General features: G+C 34.3%; 1 protein-coding gene across 1 annotated transcript in view; it reads left to right on the forward strand.

Annotated features, from left to right (window-relative positions):
* RPGRIP1L (RPGRIP1 like) overlaps positions 1–17424 on the forward strand; it is a 123274-nt gene that overhangs the window by 62091 nt on the left and 43759 nt on the right. Inside the window, exons 13-21 of the mRNA XM_044664143.1 lie at positions 2443–2622; positions 5366–5483; positions 6011–6463; positions 8200–8351; positions 9983–9991; positions 10591–10960; positions 14722–14909; positions 15018–15101; positions 16893–16991. Of these exons, the coding sequence (XP_044520078.1) occupies positions 2443–2622; positions 5366–5483; positions 6011–6463; positions 8200–8351; positions 9983–9991; positions 10591–10960; positions 14722–14909; positions 15018–15101; positions 16893–16991 (1653 nt within the window). The remainder of the gene's footprint in view (positions 1–2442; positions 2623–5365; positions 5484–6010; positions 6464–8199; positions 8352–9982; positions 9992–10590; positions 10961–14721; positions 14910–15017; positions 15102–16892; positions 16992–17424) is intronic.

Genomic DNA, 17424 nt, shown 5'->3' on the forward strand with positions numbered 1-17424 from the left:
CTTAAAAAAACAACTACATTTGACTCTACCTCCCCAACAAAATTATCATCTTTTGTTATTTCTCTTTTCACAGCCAGGCTTCTAGAAAACATCATCCACTTGCATCTACTTCCTTTCATCCTCCCATGTTAACTAACCCCTTGTAACCTTACCACTCAACTGAAACTGCTATCTTCAAGGTTACCATTGCTATCTTAATGCTAAATACAATGATCTTTCTTAGTGTTCATCCTTTCTGACCTTGCTGCAATGTGTTTGACATTTTGATTGATAATAACAATTCTTCCTGGATATGGTCTTCCTAGGATTTCATGATAACATTCTTTCCTGGTGCTACAGAATAATGTCTGTTTCCTTTTCTTTATCATCATAGTTTGTTCTTATTCTTATTCTAGAATATACTCCGTGTCTTTTTCCTGGGCTGCCTTCTCTCCCCTTTCTACATTTTTTTTCTTGATGATCTTACTTCCTATGGATTCATTTATTCTTTCTATGCAGTTGACTCCTCCCAAATCCACATGACCAGTCCTTATCTCTGTGCTAAGACCAGTCTCACATTACCAAGTGTCTGCTGAATCTCCCCACCTAGATGTCCTAATGACAACTCAAATTCAACATGTCTAAAAGAAGAACTTGTCTTTCCCCCCAAAAAAACCCAGTCTTCCTTTTCCTGTCATAGATGCCATCATTCTTCTGGTCACCAAAGGCTATAAAAACTCAAAGCCCTTTAAACTCTTCCCTATCTCTCACCATCCATATTCAGTCAACTGCAAAATTTTGTTGACTCTACCACCACAAGAGTTTTTGCATTCCTTTATATTCACACAGCTCCCTCCCTTGTTTAAGACTTCCTTATTTCTAGTCTGTACTATCGAAGTACCTCCTAATTGGTCTCCTTCCTTCAAGGCTCTCCAAGAAATTCCAATGGTTCCTATTACCTTTAGAATTACAAACCATTTTCTTTAACCTTTCACAGTTATTCCCTCTCAAATACCTTACATTTCAGCTAAACTAGGCTTCTTGCTGCTTCCTATACAGCAGGGGTCGGCAACCTTTTTGGCCATGAGAGCCATAAACGCCACATTTTTTAAAATGTAATTTCATGAGAGCCGTACAGTGCTCACAGTGCACACTCCTGTAATAGCGCCCGAAAAAAATTGACTTTATGGCTCCTGCAGAAAGAGCCATATCTGGCACTCATAAGAGCCAGATATGGTTCGAGAGCCATACATTGCCAACCCCTGTTATACAGGATGTTCCAACTTTTACCGCCATGATTTTAAAAAATTAAATTATATTTTTTCAAATAAAAAACTGCCATATGTATACAAATATGTATAGTCAGGCAAAACCTGTTTCCACATTGGCCACATCCAACAGATATGTAGATAGATATAGATATATCATTCTTCACTCTTAGTCTTTCACCTCTATTAAGAAGAAGGTGACACATTTCATCATATTCTTTTGGAGTCATAGTTGGTTATTGCACTGACCAGAATTCATAAATCTTTCAAAGTTGGCCATTTTTAAAGAATTATCATTGTGTAAATTGTTCTGGTTCAGTTCACAGCACTCTGCATCATTTCATACAGGTTTTTCTGAAACTGTCATCTGATGTCTGTTCCCCAATCCCTTCTTCCCTGTTTGTATATTCCTCTTCTCATGTACCCTAAGAAAGAGCAAATTCCAGTCTCTTCTTCCTCCTTTATATACTAGTATATTCCTCCTTTTATGCTCCCTTCTTTTTCCCCTCCTCAGACTCCTAGAATGGACCCAAACCATCCCCAGCACGCTTTGTTTCTTATTAATCTCCTTTAATACACTATAAAAACATTTACATTCCAGAGGAACATATGTTTCTTCTTCTATTAGAACGTTAGCACAACACCATCACTTCCAGTTGCTCAGAAAATTTTATTTTCTAGGTTTCTCTGGACTCTTGTGTTTGTATTTTAACGTACTTGACATCTTTTTATCAGAAATTCTTGATAATCCCTTCTTCCATAAGGCACCTTTGTGGCTGAGTGGACAGAAGAATGGACCTGAAATCAGAAAGGCCTGAATTCAAATGTAGCCATAGGCCTCTACTAGCTGTATATTCCTGGGGGAGTTATTTTCCTGCTCTCTGCTTCAATTTCCCCATATATAAAATAGAGGTAATAATTGCATTTACTTCCCAGGGTTGTTGTGAGAGTCAAATGGCATAATAATTGTAAAGCACTAGACACAATACCTGGAAAATAGTAAGAAGTATATAAATGTTAACTATTATTAGCTCTTATTATTAATATTATGTATGTGTGTAATACTTCCTCTTCCAAATAGAATATAAATACTTTTGGGCAGGAACTTTCGTGTTTTTCTTGCCTAACAAAGTGTCTGGTACATAAACAGTTCATATTACATATTTTGTTTAAATTTAAAATTTTTTTGTTCTAGTCTAGGAAAGAACAGAAAAATGGGGACCTTTCCTTTCTAGAGAAAGTTGATGGTGACATCAATAAGGACCTGGAAAAATCAGTTCGAGAGCTTCAGGCAACACATGCAGAAACAGTGCAAGAACTAGAAAAGACAAGAAATATGTTAATCATGCAACATAAAATTAACAAAGATTATCAGGTAAGATTATCAGTACTACAAAATGGAATCTTTTCTGTATGGTGTTACAATAATTAATCTTTTTCTAAAAGTAAATTCTACTTTTCAAGTTTATACTTCTGATTTAGCCAGCCATTTAATTATCTTCCACTACCACAAACCCCTATGTGTGGCCTTCTTGTTAGTAGGTAATTGGGATGGTAAAGAACAAAACAAATCCTGCCCCTACTCCTGCTCCTTCCCCCAGTCTGACCAAGCTCCTTATAACAGAGTTGTCTAAAATCCAGCTGTGTAAATTATACTTGAGTTTGGAATCATAGGATTATAGATTTATATATAAAAAGGACCTCAGAGGTCATGACATATAAGTCACACCCTTCATTTTACAGATCAGGAAACTGAATTCAGCCTAGTACAATTGAATGATTTACCCAAGTTACCCTTTCAGAAAGTGACAAAGGTGTGCAATTCTGATCCAGAGGTTCTTAACTTGAGATATGCAACCCTCTTAGGGGTATATGAAAAGCTTTTGAAGGTGTCACAAGGAATATTTGATAAATGTTATCCTATAGAAATATTCCAAAAGTAGTTATGTTAGTAAAAAAAATTGGGAAATTAGAAGGAGAAGGGGAAGAAGACAGGAATTGAATAGGAAAAGGAAAGTGTTATAGTGCAGGTGAAAAATTAGAGTTTAAATAATTCTCCTAATAAAATGAATGATGTTTAGATGTAACTACAACTTTTCCTATTAAACTGGGGAAAAAATCAGCAACAATGTCCTAATGAAAGATGAACTATCTTTTTATTTTATTTTTATGGGCATATAAATGGTAAATTCTAAAATATATTTCCTTTCATATTAAATAATAAAATATAGGAAGGTTTATTAAAAGCCAAGGGCCCAGGACTAACAAAGTTTAGAAAATTTTAAAGGAATTCAAATTTTTCAGATGAAGAAATGGAATCCAAGAGAAAATAAATGACTTGTCTAAGAGTCATTTAGTAATTAAAATATGTAAGAAATTATCAAAGAATTCATCAAAGAATTATAGTATTAGAGCAAGAAGGAATATTAAAGATCATCTAGAGAAAATGAACATGTGTAACTTTCTATAGTCACTTCATCCTTTTCTTTTTAGTAATTAGCATCTTTCAGAATGGCAAGCAATAGAAGGTGAAGAAAAAGAAAAGCAAAACAAACTGAAAGGAAGGGTTGAGAGGGCATCCAATGTGAGCTTGGACAATTCATTTGTCCTCTCTTAGCCTTAGTTTCTTCATCTGTAACATAAACTGGTTAGACTAGATTACCTTTAATGTACCTTCTAGATCTAAATTTATCATTCTATGACAATTTTAATTCATATGATAAAAGGTTTATTAATATGATTTATAAAGTTACATATATTATCCTAAAACTCTTAACAAAAATGTTTTTAGTATTAGTACTTACAAGATTGGAAGGACTCTTACAAAAGTGAGTCAGTTTTTGTGAATATTGCAAAAAGCAAGTTTCTTATTGATACATATCATTCTTATTGATATATATTCTAGGCTGTTGAGTAAATGAACAGTTTCATTCATATAAGTGAATTTTCCAGATAACCAAATCTCGCCCCAAGAAATGCTAAAATTACTTTTTACTTTAAATTTTTGTAATAATAAATTTGTCCCTGGTTTTCAATGCCTTTTTTTCACTCATGAAATATGTATATCAAATTTTATTGATGTCAATAAGAATCATTTTAAAATGTTTATTATTAGGACAGTCTATAATGCAGTGGAAGGAAGACTCCCATTTGAATCACAGCTCTGGAATTAATCAAGTTGTGTGGCTTTGACTAAGTTACTTATCTGTTCTGGGCCTTCCTTCCTCAGTTATAAAATGAAGAGATTTGGAATAGATAGTCTCCACAGTTACTTTTAGCTCTAACAAACTACAAATCAGTTGCACAATGAAGCAATGATGCCTTCAGAGGATATTACAGTGCAGAAGCTCAGTAAAGACAAGTACTGTTTGATTTTCATCTTTGCATCCCCTAATACACTGAACATAGTAGGCATTTAAGTATTTGTTACACTGGATTATATAGAGCTATTTGCCATCCCAAAATAACCTTCCATAGTCCTATCTTTCACAGATCTTTTGTTCATAATTCATCTTTCTGCTCTCTTCTGCAGCTTCTAATCACTATTTCTTGCTCTTAATCTGCTGCTATATTTTATGTACAATTTTCTAGATGAGAACAGTTTCTCAGTATTCTAAATCTGTGAGCTAAACACTGATTCTCCACTCCATACAGAGACTTTTTCATTTCTTTATTTACATTTGTGTTCTGCAATATTGAGTACAATTAAAGTCTGACCTTTTAGAAGCATTCAGTTATTATTGTTCTATCTAATGGATACATTATTTTGTTTACTCTGCTTTGTCCAAGTCAAAAACAGCTTAGGATTTGCATTACTACCATCCCTCTTTGGAAGTACAGTGGCATTCTGAACTCAGGAGGTCCATCTAACTATTTAAAGCAAATGGGCACTGAACTCCCATTGCCTAGCCCTTACCACTCTTCTGCCTTAGAACCAATCTCATTATTGGTTCTAAGACAGAAGGTAAGGGTTTTAAAAAAAAAAGACCACTGGAAGTAAAAGTTTATTTAAATTAACTAAAGTGAATCAAATTCATTGAAAAGTGTTATTGGAAAAAAATGACTCCTTGAGTTCAAATTGTTCAGTCTCTCATCTACAGTACTATCATGCTTTTCAGATGGAAGTTGAAGCAGTAACCCAGAAGCTTGAAAGTTTTCAACAAGATTATGACCTAAAAATAAAACAATATGTTCATCTTCTTGATATCAGGGCTGCACGCATCCGGAAATTAGAAGGTATAGTATACATAAACAAATTCTTTGATCCAGAGCAATAGGTTATATATAAGGTTATGTGTAAATTAGGACAGTTGAAAATGTCATCCTCATCTATGCCCAGGATTTGTTCCTTCCATTATCTTCCCCCATAACCCACATACCCTTTTCAAATTTTCAGCACTTCATTGATTAATAAATTTTATTGATTCTATTTTGAGGTGGGTTAGAAAATTAGATTAATAAATTTATTACAATTTTGTAACTAATATTTTTACTTTTCAATGGCCTTTTTTGCTTGCTGCCTGACACTCTACTATATTTTTGGATGATTAAAGTTCTTAGATATGTGACTGCTAGATAAATGAAGTATTTTTCTGTACTTCGATATATTACCATTGGATAAGGATATAATCTGAAATTGTAAACATACATTAAACAATACTTTTTTAGTACTGGCTACCATTGTAAGATAATTTTCCCTTTCATATATCAATACTTAGAAAATGTTTTTCGAGAATAACTAAATTACTTATTTTCTGTTGCAGCCCAATTAAAGGATATTGCCTATGGCACTAAACAGTACAGATTTAAACCAGAAATCATGCCAGATGATCTTGTAGATGAATTTAATGAAGCTGTCCATTTAGAACGAGGAGAGAACCTATTTGAAATCCATATCAGCAAACTGACCCTTTCATCTGAAGCTATCCAGGCATCAGGAGATCAAGAACCTTCCACTTTCTGTACCTATGCTTTTTATGATTTTGAACTGCAGACAACTCCTGTAGTGTCTGGTCTCCATCCAGTGTATAACTTCACATCCCAGTATCTCGTCCATGTTAATGACTTCTTTTTACAGTACATACAGAAAAATGGTGTAACTCTTGAGGTCCACCAGGCATATAGTACTGATTATGAAACAGTTGCTGCATGCCAGTTGAAATTCCATGAGATCCTAGAAAAGAATGGTCGAATATTTGGCACTGCAAATTTGGTTGGTAAGTATGGCTACATAATATGTATCTGTTATGTTGACCCCAACATCTGTGGTCAGATAGGTAACAGAGTGGATAGAGTACCTGGGCTTGAAGTCAGAAAGACTCATATTCCTGAAATCAAATCTAGTCTAATATATTTGCTAGTTATGTAGTCCTGGGCAGGTCACTTAATTCTGTTTGCTTCTGGTTCCTCATCCATAAAATGACCTGGAGAAAGAAATGGCAAACTACTCCAATATCTTTGCTAAAGAAACCTCAAATGGGTCACAAAGAGTCAGGTACAACTGAAAAATTACCAAAAACCCCATCATTTGATGGAAAGTGCCTTTAGATCAGGAACCCTGTTTTCTTGTTTACCTAGATTTAATACCCCTCATATTTGGTCACATAAACCTATTATAAATATAAATGCTATTAGTAATATCAATATGTGACTAATTCTTTAATTGATTATTGTAACTAAAATATTTATTAATCAGATTGGTGGGGGCAGCTGGGTAGCTCAGTGGATTGAGAGCCAGGCTTTGAGATGGGAAATCCTAGGTTCAAATCTGGCCTCAGACACTTCCCAGCTATGTGACCCTGGGCAAGTCACTTGACCCCCATTGCCCAGCCCTTACCACTCTTCTGCCTTGGAGCCAATACAGAAGGTAAGGGTTTTAAAAAAAATCAGATTGGTCTCATCAAAGATATCTTTCAATAATAGAGTATTTAGGGTATCGATGAGTGGCTCAATGGATTGAGAGCCAGACCCAGAGACAGAAGGTCCTGGGTTCAAATCTGGCCTCAGACACTTCCCAGCTATGTGACCCTGGGCAAGTCACTTAACCCCCATTGCCTAGCCCTTACCACTCTTCTGCCTTGGAACCAATACATAGCTTATATACATAGAATTATATACATTGCTTATAGAAGCAATACATAGCTTATGTATAGAATTTTAGAAACTCTTTAATAGAAAAAATCCTAGGGACATTGAAGGGGCATTAAGAGATTTAGTCCTCTTTTTCTAAGCAAAAGCATATAAAGCAATTTTTTGTACATTTATAACATATTTAATCTGTACAATGGTACTTTTGAAGCACTTACCTAAAATGTGTTCTTAAAAAGTGATTTGAGGAGCTGGGTGGCTCAGTGGATTGAGAGGCAGACCTAAAGACCAGAGATTCTAGCCTCAGGCACTTTTCTAGCTGTGTGATCCTGGGCAAGTCACTTCACCCCCATTGCCTAGCCTTTACTGCTCTTCTGCCTTGGAACCAATACACAATATTGATTCTAAGACTGAAGGTAAGGGTTTAACAAAAAAAAGTGATTTGGGGGTTGCTATATTTGCTTATGCTTTATAAGTTCTATCCTGTACCTTTCAGGTTCTGTAGGTGCCATTTGATGCCCAACTACTACAACATCAGAAAGAGTATGAGTAAACGTGTTCTTCTCATTCGTATTTCAGAAGAACTAAGTGACATTTTACATTCTAAATTGGCATATACCAAATATAGTTTAGCATGTTTAACGTGAAGGTATTCAACATATGGTAAAATTCATTCTTGCAAGCATAGCTTTTCTGCCTTCGTAACTGTTATTTGCACTTCAAACATCATTTGTGCAGAGCATGTAAAATTCACTTCCACATAACATTTCTGGTTCTAATATTACTAACACTGGTACCTATCTGTTTTCATTTATAAAAATATTGAAACAGCAGGATGCATACTGGTTTGTTTGGGTCTTTTTAGGAAATAAAGAAGGCATTCCACATTATGGCACAATCGAATATTGGGTCCGATTAAGAGTTCCTATGGATCAAGCAATTAGACTGTATAGAGAACGGGCAAAAGCTTTAGGCTATATAACCTCCAATTTTAAGAGACCAGAGCAAGTAAATCAGGTAAGCAATTTTTAGTACCTTTTTATAATGCAGATGTTTTCCTAATAATAATTCCTTTAAATGTTGTACTAGAAAAATCGTTAAAAAGAATTCTTTTTTCTCTCCCAAGAGAATCAAAATTAACATAAGCTTGATTAAAAATTCTATTATGTAGCTGCTATTTGATTTTAATTTAATACTATTCACAGAAAGTTTTCTCTTGTGCTAGCACTTTCTAAATTTCAAGATAAACTAGAAAATATTTAAATTTCTCAGGCTGAAAATCAGGATGTTTCAAATATAATGGCCTGCTGTAAAATTAAGTCAGTAAGTTAACTACTATTTACGGACTAGAGAATCAAATAAAAACAAAAACAGCCAATACCATCCATGAACAGATATTTTAATGAGGGAAACAACTTGTAAAAAGTAAAAAGCTAAATATATGCAAGATATGTGTGTAGTAGATGGAAAATACATAGCGGTAAGATTTCCTTCAGAAGATAGACCTTGAGCTGAGTTTTGAAGCAAGCCAGAAGGTAAAAATGAGGGGCCAAGTATATTCAGGAAGTGGCCAGTACAAAGACAAGAAGCAAGAATCTGCAAGTAGGCCATTGTTACCAGATAATAGGATATGTGAAAAGAGCCAAATCTATGAAGGCTGGGAAGGTGGGAAAAGGCCAGGTTATGAAGAGTTATAGTTAATCTGTACATAATAGAAAAAAGTAACATAAGACCTATGATTTTGGAAAATTACCTTGGCAACTAAGTGGAAGACAATTTGGAGTGAGAAAAGACTTGAGCCAAGGAGACCAGTTTGAGGCTATTTTTAATAGTCAAGATGAGGTGATATTGGTCTGAGCTAAGGCTGTGACTTTTTGAATGGAAAGAAGACATTTTAAAGATGTTAACAAAGATGTTATAAATAAATAAAAATGAAATACATCTACTAGTAATAGGTTGTCCATAGAGTTTCCTTATTTTTGTAGCACAAAAACTCTTTACAAATGACCCTGAGTGAAATACTAGTCGAAGCTAGTCAAAGAACTCGGATTGTGCTTGTATTTTAAATGTTGCATTTATTATTATTTTGTTTTAATGTAGAAGTAGAATAAAGGTAATAGTTACTAGCAACCACTTCATATACTCTTACATTCTAAAATAAAAGTCAAATTAGAAAACAAAAATAAGTTTTAAAAGAATTACTGAAAAATAAGGAGAGAAAACCCACTTCTCCCTTTCTAATATTTGTTACTGGTAAGAATTATATCCTTTTCTGAGATAGAGGAGGTTCACATATAATTTTTTAGTCCCTGCTATATATTAGAAATGTTAATTTAATATTATTAAAGATTCTTCCAGGTAGAAGAGGTTTAAGAAAAAAATTAGCAAGAATCAAGGTCTAATAATTAGATAATAAAGATTATTTTTAGGGTTTTGAGACCCAGTTGGTTCCAGTGTTCTTTTTCTAGGAAACCTAGAGATTTCAGTTTCTCCTCATAGTTTCTGCTAAGCTGCACACAATACTAAGTTTCCCTAGGTATATATTTCTTTTTGCCAGGTGAGTTTAATATTATGCCCTTCTCTGGGAAGCATCACTTAGTTTTTTTTACATATTGACAAGCCAGCTAACCCTTCGGGAGGAAAATCAGACTTCTCAAGTGAGGTCTGGTGTGAAGAATAGAGGTCTGATTTCTTGGGATGGATCAAAGGACCCAAATCCTGAAACTATAAATGCCTCTTTGTTCTTTCCTCCCTCCCCCAATCCCTTCAAAATGAGGCAAAATGGAGAGGGAAAGAGAAAGTAAGAGGGGACCAGACAAGAAGCTGTTGGAATTTTTCTTTTTGGATCTCCTACTCCACTTACTATTTATGCTTACATTGACCATGTAACACACTAGTGATTATGTCTATTTTATATATTATTATATATTATGTAATATGTAACATATACACATATGTATATATTATATTAACTTTATTGGAAGTTTTATTTTGCTACAGTAAATTCTCCTTAAAATACTCATCCTTGCTAACTTGTTGCACACTTAGCATGGCCATTTAATGTGAGTCTGTATTTACAACTTATAAACACTAAAGATATTATTTCTTCTTTATTATCAACATCCTATTGTTTTAGATATATTAAGTATGAAATATATTCTACATATAGCAATTGTTATGTTTTAGATTTGGAAGCTACCATTTATCATTTAGTTATTATGTACTATGATTTAAATACATTTTTTGTTTAAATTAGCAGATACCCAAAACTGCTCATTCAAGTTTTACTTCAGATGACAACTTAAATGAACTCTATATTACAATAAAATGCTGTAGCAACCTGATGTCTGGAGCAACCAAAAGTCACGTGCAGCCAAATCCATACGTTGTATACAAGTTCTTTGATTTTGCTGACCATGATACAGCCATCATTCCAAGCAGCAATGATCCCCAGTTTGATGATCACATGTGCTTCCCAGTACCAATGAATATGGACTTAGACAGATACCTAAAGTCAGAGTCTCTGAGTTTCTATGTATTCGATGATAATGACACCCAAGAGAATACTTACATAGGAAAAGTTGATGTTCCATTAATTTCATTAGCACATGACAGATATATTTCAGGTAAGAAAATAATCTTCAAAAATTCACTTTCTTTCCCAACCCTAGGGCCCATTAGACACAAAAGAAAAATTAAACCCCTGTTACAAACATGTATTTTCAAACAAAATAAATTTCTGCATTGAGCAAGTCAAAAATAATATTTCTTTCCCTCTGAGTTAATCATCTCTGTCTAGAAGTGAGTAGTATATTTTATCATTTGTCCTCTGATTTAACAAATAGTCATCCCTGATCGAAGTTCTTTCAGTATTATATATCTTTATCGTATTCTTGTCATTGTATATATTATTCTCCTGGTTCAATTCACTTCACTCTGCATCAGTTCATACAAGTCCTTCTAGGTTCCTCTGAAATAATTCATTTTATTATTTCTAATAATACAATGATATTCTATCACATTTATATACCATAATGTATGCAGACATTCCCTAATTTTTGGACACGCCCACTGATTTCCATTCTTTATCTCCTCAAAAAGAGATATAAACATCTTTGTACATTCTTTGTTCAAGTTTGTTTTGCTTAGGACTATCTGTTAGCCTACCAATTCTTTAATTCCACCATATCCTTTTTTCCCTTTCCCTCATTTTCCCCTGTTGAGTGAAATATATTTCTGTCCCCAAATATATATGTGTATTCTTATCTTCTTTGCCCAGTTTAGATGAGTAAGATTTAATTGTCGGCCACTTCCCCCATCCCCTCCTTCTTGTTTGTATAAATATTTACTTTATACCCTGAATATATGAAATAATTGTCCCTAACCTACCTTCCCTAGTATATTCCTCTTTGCCCATCTTTCCATTCTTTTCTAAAGATGATCACCATATCAGAATCACTCCCTAGCCTTACCTAGACTCCCTCTATGACCCCAAGGATGACAGGGTTCAGGGGGAGTGGGACATGTGTGGGACATGTGTATCTCTTCCCCTTATTAAAATGTAAGCAGTTTATTCTTGTTTAAACCTTTATCATTGTTCTGTCATGTTTCCTTTTTTATGTGTCTCAATTCCTGTGTTTGAAATTCCAAGTTTCTACACAACTCTGGTCTTTTCATCAAGAATTCTTGGAAGTACTCTATTTCATTAATGTGCCATGTTTCCCTTGTAAAATTACTCTCAATTTTGCTAAGTAAGTTATTCCTGGCTATTAAGCCTACATTTTTTTTGCCTTTTGGAATATTATGTGCCAATCCATTTGCTCCTTCTTAGCAGTACACTTTAATTATTTCTTTTCAATAGATTCCCCAATTTTTTTCTTTGAATTAGGAGCTCTGAATTTTAACAATAATATTGCTGAGAATTTTTTAAGGACATGGTCAATGGATTGTTTCTCTTTCCTCTTTGCCTTCTGGCTCTAAGGTATATGGCCAGTTTTCCTTTAAGATTTCCTGAAATATGATAGCCAAGATCTTTTTTTAGTCATGCCATTTGGGTAATCCAATGATTGTTAAATTTTTCCTCACTCTATTTTCCAAGTCATTTTTTTTCTATGATATACCTTACATTTTCTTCTTCTTTTTTATTATTTTGTTGGAATCACTTTTCCATTTAATTTTCAGGATGTCTGTTGCTAAAGGTTTTATACCTCTTGTGCCAAGGTAGTTATTCTCTTTCCAGTTCCTTCTTCCATAGTTCTCATTTCTTTTCCAGTTTTTCCTCTAGTGACCACATTAATATTGATAAAGAAAAATGTTTTAACTCTTGCTTCATCTTTTCCTAGAGTACTATTTCAATTTGTGCCCAAATTATAATTCTTTGAAGCTTTGCTTGTAAATGTGTTGGGAACATTTTCTTCTTTAGGATTTATGTCTGAGCATGGCTGTCATCACAAAAGCTTTTTATGGTGAAAATTTTTGTTTATTCATTCTTTGAGCCTGCTTCCTGATTTTGGGCTTGATGCTAAGGCTAGGCTTTGTACACTTCTGGAAGTAAGGTCTAGAGTTGATCCTATTGTTTTTTTCTTGAGGTTCTAAGTGTTATATTATTCTATTATCTCAGGTCTATTAAAGATGAAGGATCTGCAAACTATCAATGCTCTCAAAGTGATCAGATCTAAGGCAAAGTCTGATCACTCTCCCTTTGCCTAAACTCTTTAAGTTTCTCTCCTGGATTTGGGTATGGACATCAATCTACTGAACTCAGCTAAGCTCAGTTTCTGCCAGCCAACTGGGACCAGTGGTTCAGAGTGAAAGAACTGTAGGCCTGGGATTCCTACCCTAGTTATTCCTTTATAGGCTTCAGATTAAGCTAGAAGTTTGAGCAGAGAAGACCCTGCTCCACTGTTAGGATCTGAGCTACACTGCTACTGCTGAGTTCTGAATTAACTTCTTACCCCAGAATACCACCCCAGGGAACAGGTCCCTTCCTTAATCCACCCTGGATTTATGGCCCAACACTGAAGAGTAGGAAGCAAAGATGACAGCAACTGTTCCCACACCAGTGCCTCCCACCCCGTATGAGTTAAGAACCTCTTTTTTCACAGGTGCACAGGACTCTTGAACACTAGTGTACTCTACTCTCCATGCTTCTTCTGGCCAGACTACCTTTCCCCTTTATCCTCAGACCTTTCTTGTCCCCCTATAATGATAGTTACTTAATATATGCTTTTATTGTTCAATGGTATCCAACTCTTATATGACCCCATTGACTTTTCTCCATGGGATTTTCTTGGCAAAGATACTGAAATGGTTTGCCATTTTCTTCTCTAATATGTTCCTATTTTGCAGATGAAGAACTGAGGCCAAAAAGGGTTAAGTGACTTGTCCAGGTTCACACAGCTAGCAAACATCTGAGGGTGGATTTTGAACTCAGATTTTCCTGATTCTAGGCACACTGCTCCATCCACTCTACCACTTAGCTGCCCCCATAAATATATACTACTGTTTATAAATGTGTAAAAAAATTATATCATTTGAGAATTCCAAACTTCTAAGTCATTCATATCCTTTGTTATCCTGGAAGTTGGACTAATGAAACACGATTTATCATCTTCCTAATAATGACTGTAATGCCCTTTTTGAAATAAATAAAAAAATTTTTGTTTATTTCAAATAAGTACTCAAAAAAACCCATACATTTAAATAGTGAGTAGAGAGGACTTTTTCATGACAGCTGCTTGAAATATAAGTTATTTAACTCACTAATTGTCCAATTCTAAAAATATGTTACATTTTATAAATATTTATATCGAGACTTACAAGTTTGATGTGTTATTGCTGTTTTATTTCTTTTTAATACTACTACTTTTCTAGAGTCTGAAAAATGAATTGAGGAATCCTAGAACAAATAGAAATAACATTACTATTTTTGTAACTGTGGAAATATGTTAACGCTTTCTCAGACAATAGAAGTTGTTTTAAAAGTTGATAGTCATTTTATTTGTTCTTAAAAGAAAAGTACTGGAAGGGTTGTGTAGTAGAACATTAGTGGTAAAGAGACTGCTGATCTTGGAGAAAGCTCATTTCTAGGATTATCTTTGAATATAAATTCATTGAATTAAAATATTTATAAATTAACTTCCATCTCTTTGAATTGAGATTTTCTTTCAACGTCCTTAACTTCAAAAAGGGATCTATGTGAAACCTGAACCCATTATGAATTCTTTTGTCTTTAATTTACCTTCTAATTTGTGTTAGACGTTGAAGTCATGCTCTAAGAGAGCTAGAAAAAAATTTTTTTAAGATTCCCTCTTTAATTTTTGTATTATCAAAGTTTTAGGCTATCAAAAGTACATCTGAAAATTAATCTAATTTTGTAATTTAACAGGAATATTTGAGTTAACAAATCATAAGAAACATCATACAGGAACCATCGAAGTTGTATTGAAATGGAAATTTACTTACCTTCCTCCAACTGCATCAGCAGCAGCTGAGGACCTAATGAATATTATTAAAAAAGAAACAGAAACTGATAAAAAGTTGCCCAAGTCATCCTCTGTTACTACACCAGTTGTAGTAAGTAACTAGCTTTTAAAATTTAGTCTAAAATTTAGAATGATTTAAAACAAAAATTTTAATTTAGTATTCATTCCACTCAGTTTAATACATTTGGGTTTCTCACAGGCCCCCATACCTAAACCAAGAAAGCGTACAATCCCAACAGACAAGAAAGTGTCCTTTGTGGATATCACTACACCCCAGGATTCTGTAAGTAGCAAGAATCTAGAATGATGTATATAAGAATTCTTTCAAAGGAATTTTCTACCTATATAATATGTTATATGATTTAGAAGAAAACTAGGAACCCTATTCACTGGTATAAGCAAATGAATATATAGCTATAGCAAACATAAAACAAGAGATGACAAGATTTTTAGTCAGCAGTTAAAGGAAACCTTGAAAGCCAGTAGGAAGAGATGAGAAAGAAGATTATTCTAGGCTTGGGGGAAGAGTCAAGAGATGGATTGTCTTTTTTGTGGAAAAACCTGGAGAGGCCAGTGTCACTGGATTGAAGAGTATATGTAGGAGAGTAAAGTATAAGGAGGCTGGAAAGGTAGGAGGGGCTAGATTATGAAGGACTTTGAGTGCCAAACAGAACATTGTGTATTTGATCCTGGAAACAATAGGAAACCACTGGAGTTTATTGAGTAGGGGAGAGACATGATCACACATGAGCTTAAAGAAAATCACTTTCATGACTGAACAGATGGTTTGGAGTGGGGAGAGACTTGAGGCAGGCAGATTCGCCAGCAGGCTATTGCAATAATCCAGATTTAAAATGATAAGGACTTGCTCCGGAGTGGTGGAAGTGTCAAAGGAGAGAAGGTCCAGTACTCAAGATATAGCAAAAGTGAAATTGATGGTACAGTTACCTCTTCGTGTGAGCTTTGGGGAAGGAGACAATAGTAGAAGGCATCTAAAATGAGAAAGAGGAAATTCACAGCTAATTATCTCAGTTTTTTCTATACATTCCAAGGTAGGGTTCTCACCTAGGGGGATGGAAGAAGAGGAACCATGGAAGGTTTGAAGAGGGATGAAAAGATTATAAGAGCCTTTGTGGAGAGGGGTTAGTGAGTTAATAAGGGAGGATTATCTAGCAGCAGTGAGGGCCCAGGTGAGGATGTGTAACATAAATCTGTAGTGGACCCTGTCAGAATAGGTGATTTTCTCCACCTTCATTCTAGAGCATGTGTGTAGGAGCAAAGGCAGCAGAAGGTAGGAGAGATCTAAGGCTTGGGTCTGCAATAATTGTTGATATGTAAGGTGGCAAGGGATTCAAGGGAAGAGAACAGTATACAAATGAACTGGATGCCCAGGGTGTCAAGAAGGAGAAAAGAAGAGAAAGTGGCTAGTTCGGGGTAATGACCTGGGAGAGAACTGAGGGGTATATTTATATACAGGAATACATTATCTACATTATCTGCAGTTAAATGATGATGTCAACCACAGGGAATATGTGCTATATTGATTAAACTAATATAGAATATGAAGGATATCAAGCTTTAATTTTTAAAATTTCCCTTTTTCTTTATTTTAATTCATTATTCTTTTACTAAAAAACTAGTTAACATTGGTACTATATCCATGTTAGTTTATCATAGAATATTAAGTTGGAAGTAATTTAGAGATCATCCAGTCTGACCCCTTCATTTTCAGGGGAAGAAACTGAGACTAAGTTCACATAGCTTTTCATTTTTGACAGAATCCAAATCTCCTGACATCCAATAATCTACATAATTTTCACAGAACTGTTTCTCACAAACTTAGTGAATATATGTGTGTATATGTGTAGATCAGTAGATCTAAAGTAGTTATAGAAATGCTTTAAACTCTTTAAAAGTTAATTTTATTTGTGAGGAGAGAAAGGAAACTTAACCTTACACTTGGAAGGAACTTAAGAGAATATACAGACTCACCTCTACCTGAAAAAGAGTATCCTCATCAACATCCCCAAGAAGTCCTTTCCTACCCTAAAATTTTTGATCCTTTGCTCCATAGACATCTATATCTGATGAAGATATGCACAAAGCTTCACCAGAAATGAAGGTTACAGAAGTATTAGAAGTTAAGGCTCCATCTGTGCCAGATATTCCAAAGGTAAGATTTCTATTATAATCAGCACTTCCATTTTCTAAAAATAATTTTTATAGACTTTGATTTGTAGATTGTGTTTCTACAAAATTTTGGCAATTGATGTGCAACACTAATCACTGACAAATAAAGGAATCAATGAATGGAGAAAGCTAGATGGAATGAATGTTCAAGTAGAATTATATGTCACCTTGTATAGTCTTCCTGTTTGTAACATTCCAAATAGGCATTTATTTGGAACTCAAAGATTTTTTTAAACTTTTTGCTACTTTATACATTAATTTGAAGATTTTAAGTGTGTATAAAATTTGGGTATGTGTATATGAGGCTTGCTTGAAATGGATTGGCTAAAAATATACAACTTTAAATATTTCAGTTAGCTACAACTGTAATTTTGATGACAAGTACTAAATGGATATGTGAATTAAAGCCTTGTGTT

Source organism: Gracilinanus agilis, chromosome 2 (genome assembly GCF_016433145.1).
Source record: "Gracilinanus agilis isolate LMUSP501 chromosome 2, AgileGrace, whole genome shotgun sequence".
Lineage (NCBI taxonomy): Eukaryota > Metazoa > Chordata > Mammalia > Didelphimorphia > Didelphidae > Gracilinanus > Gracilinanus agilis.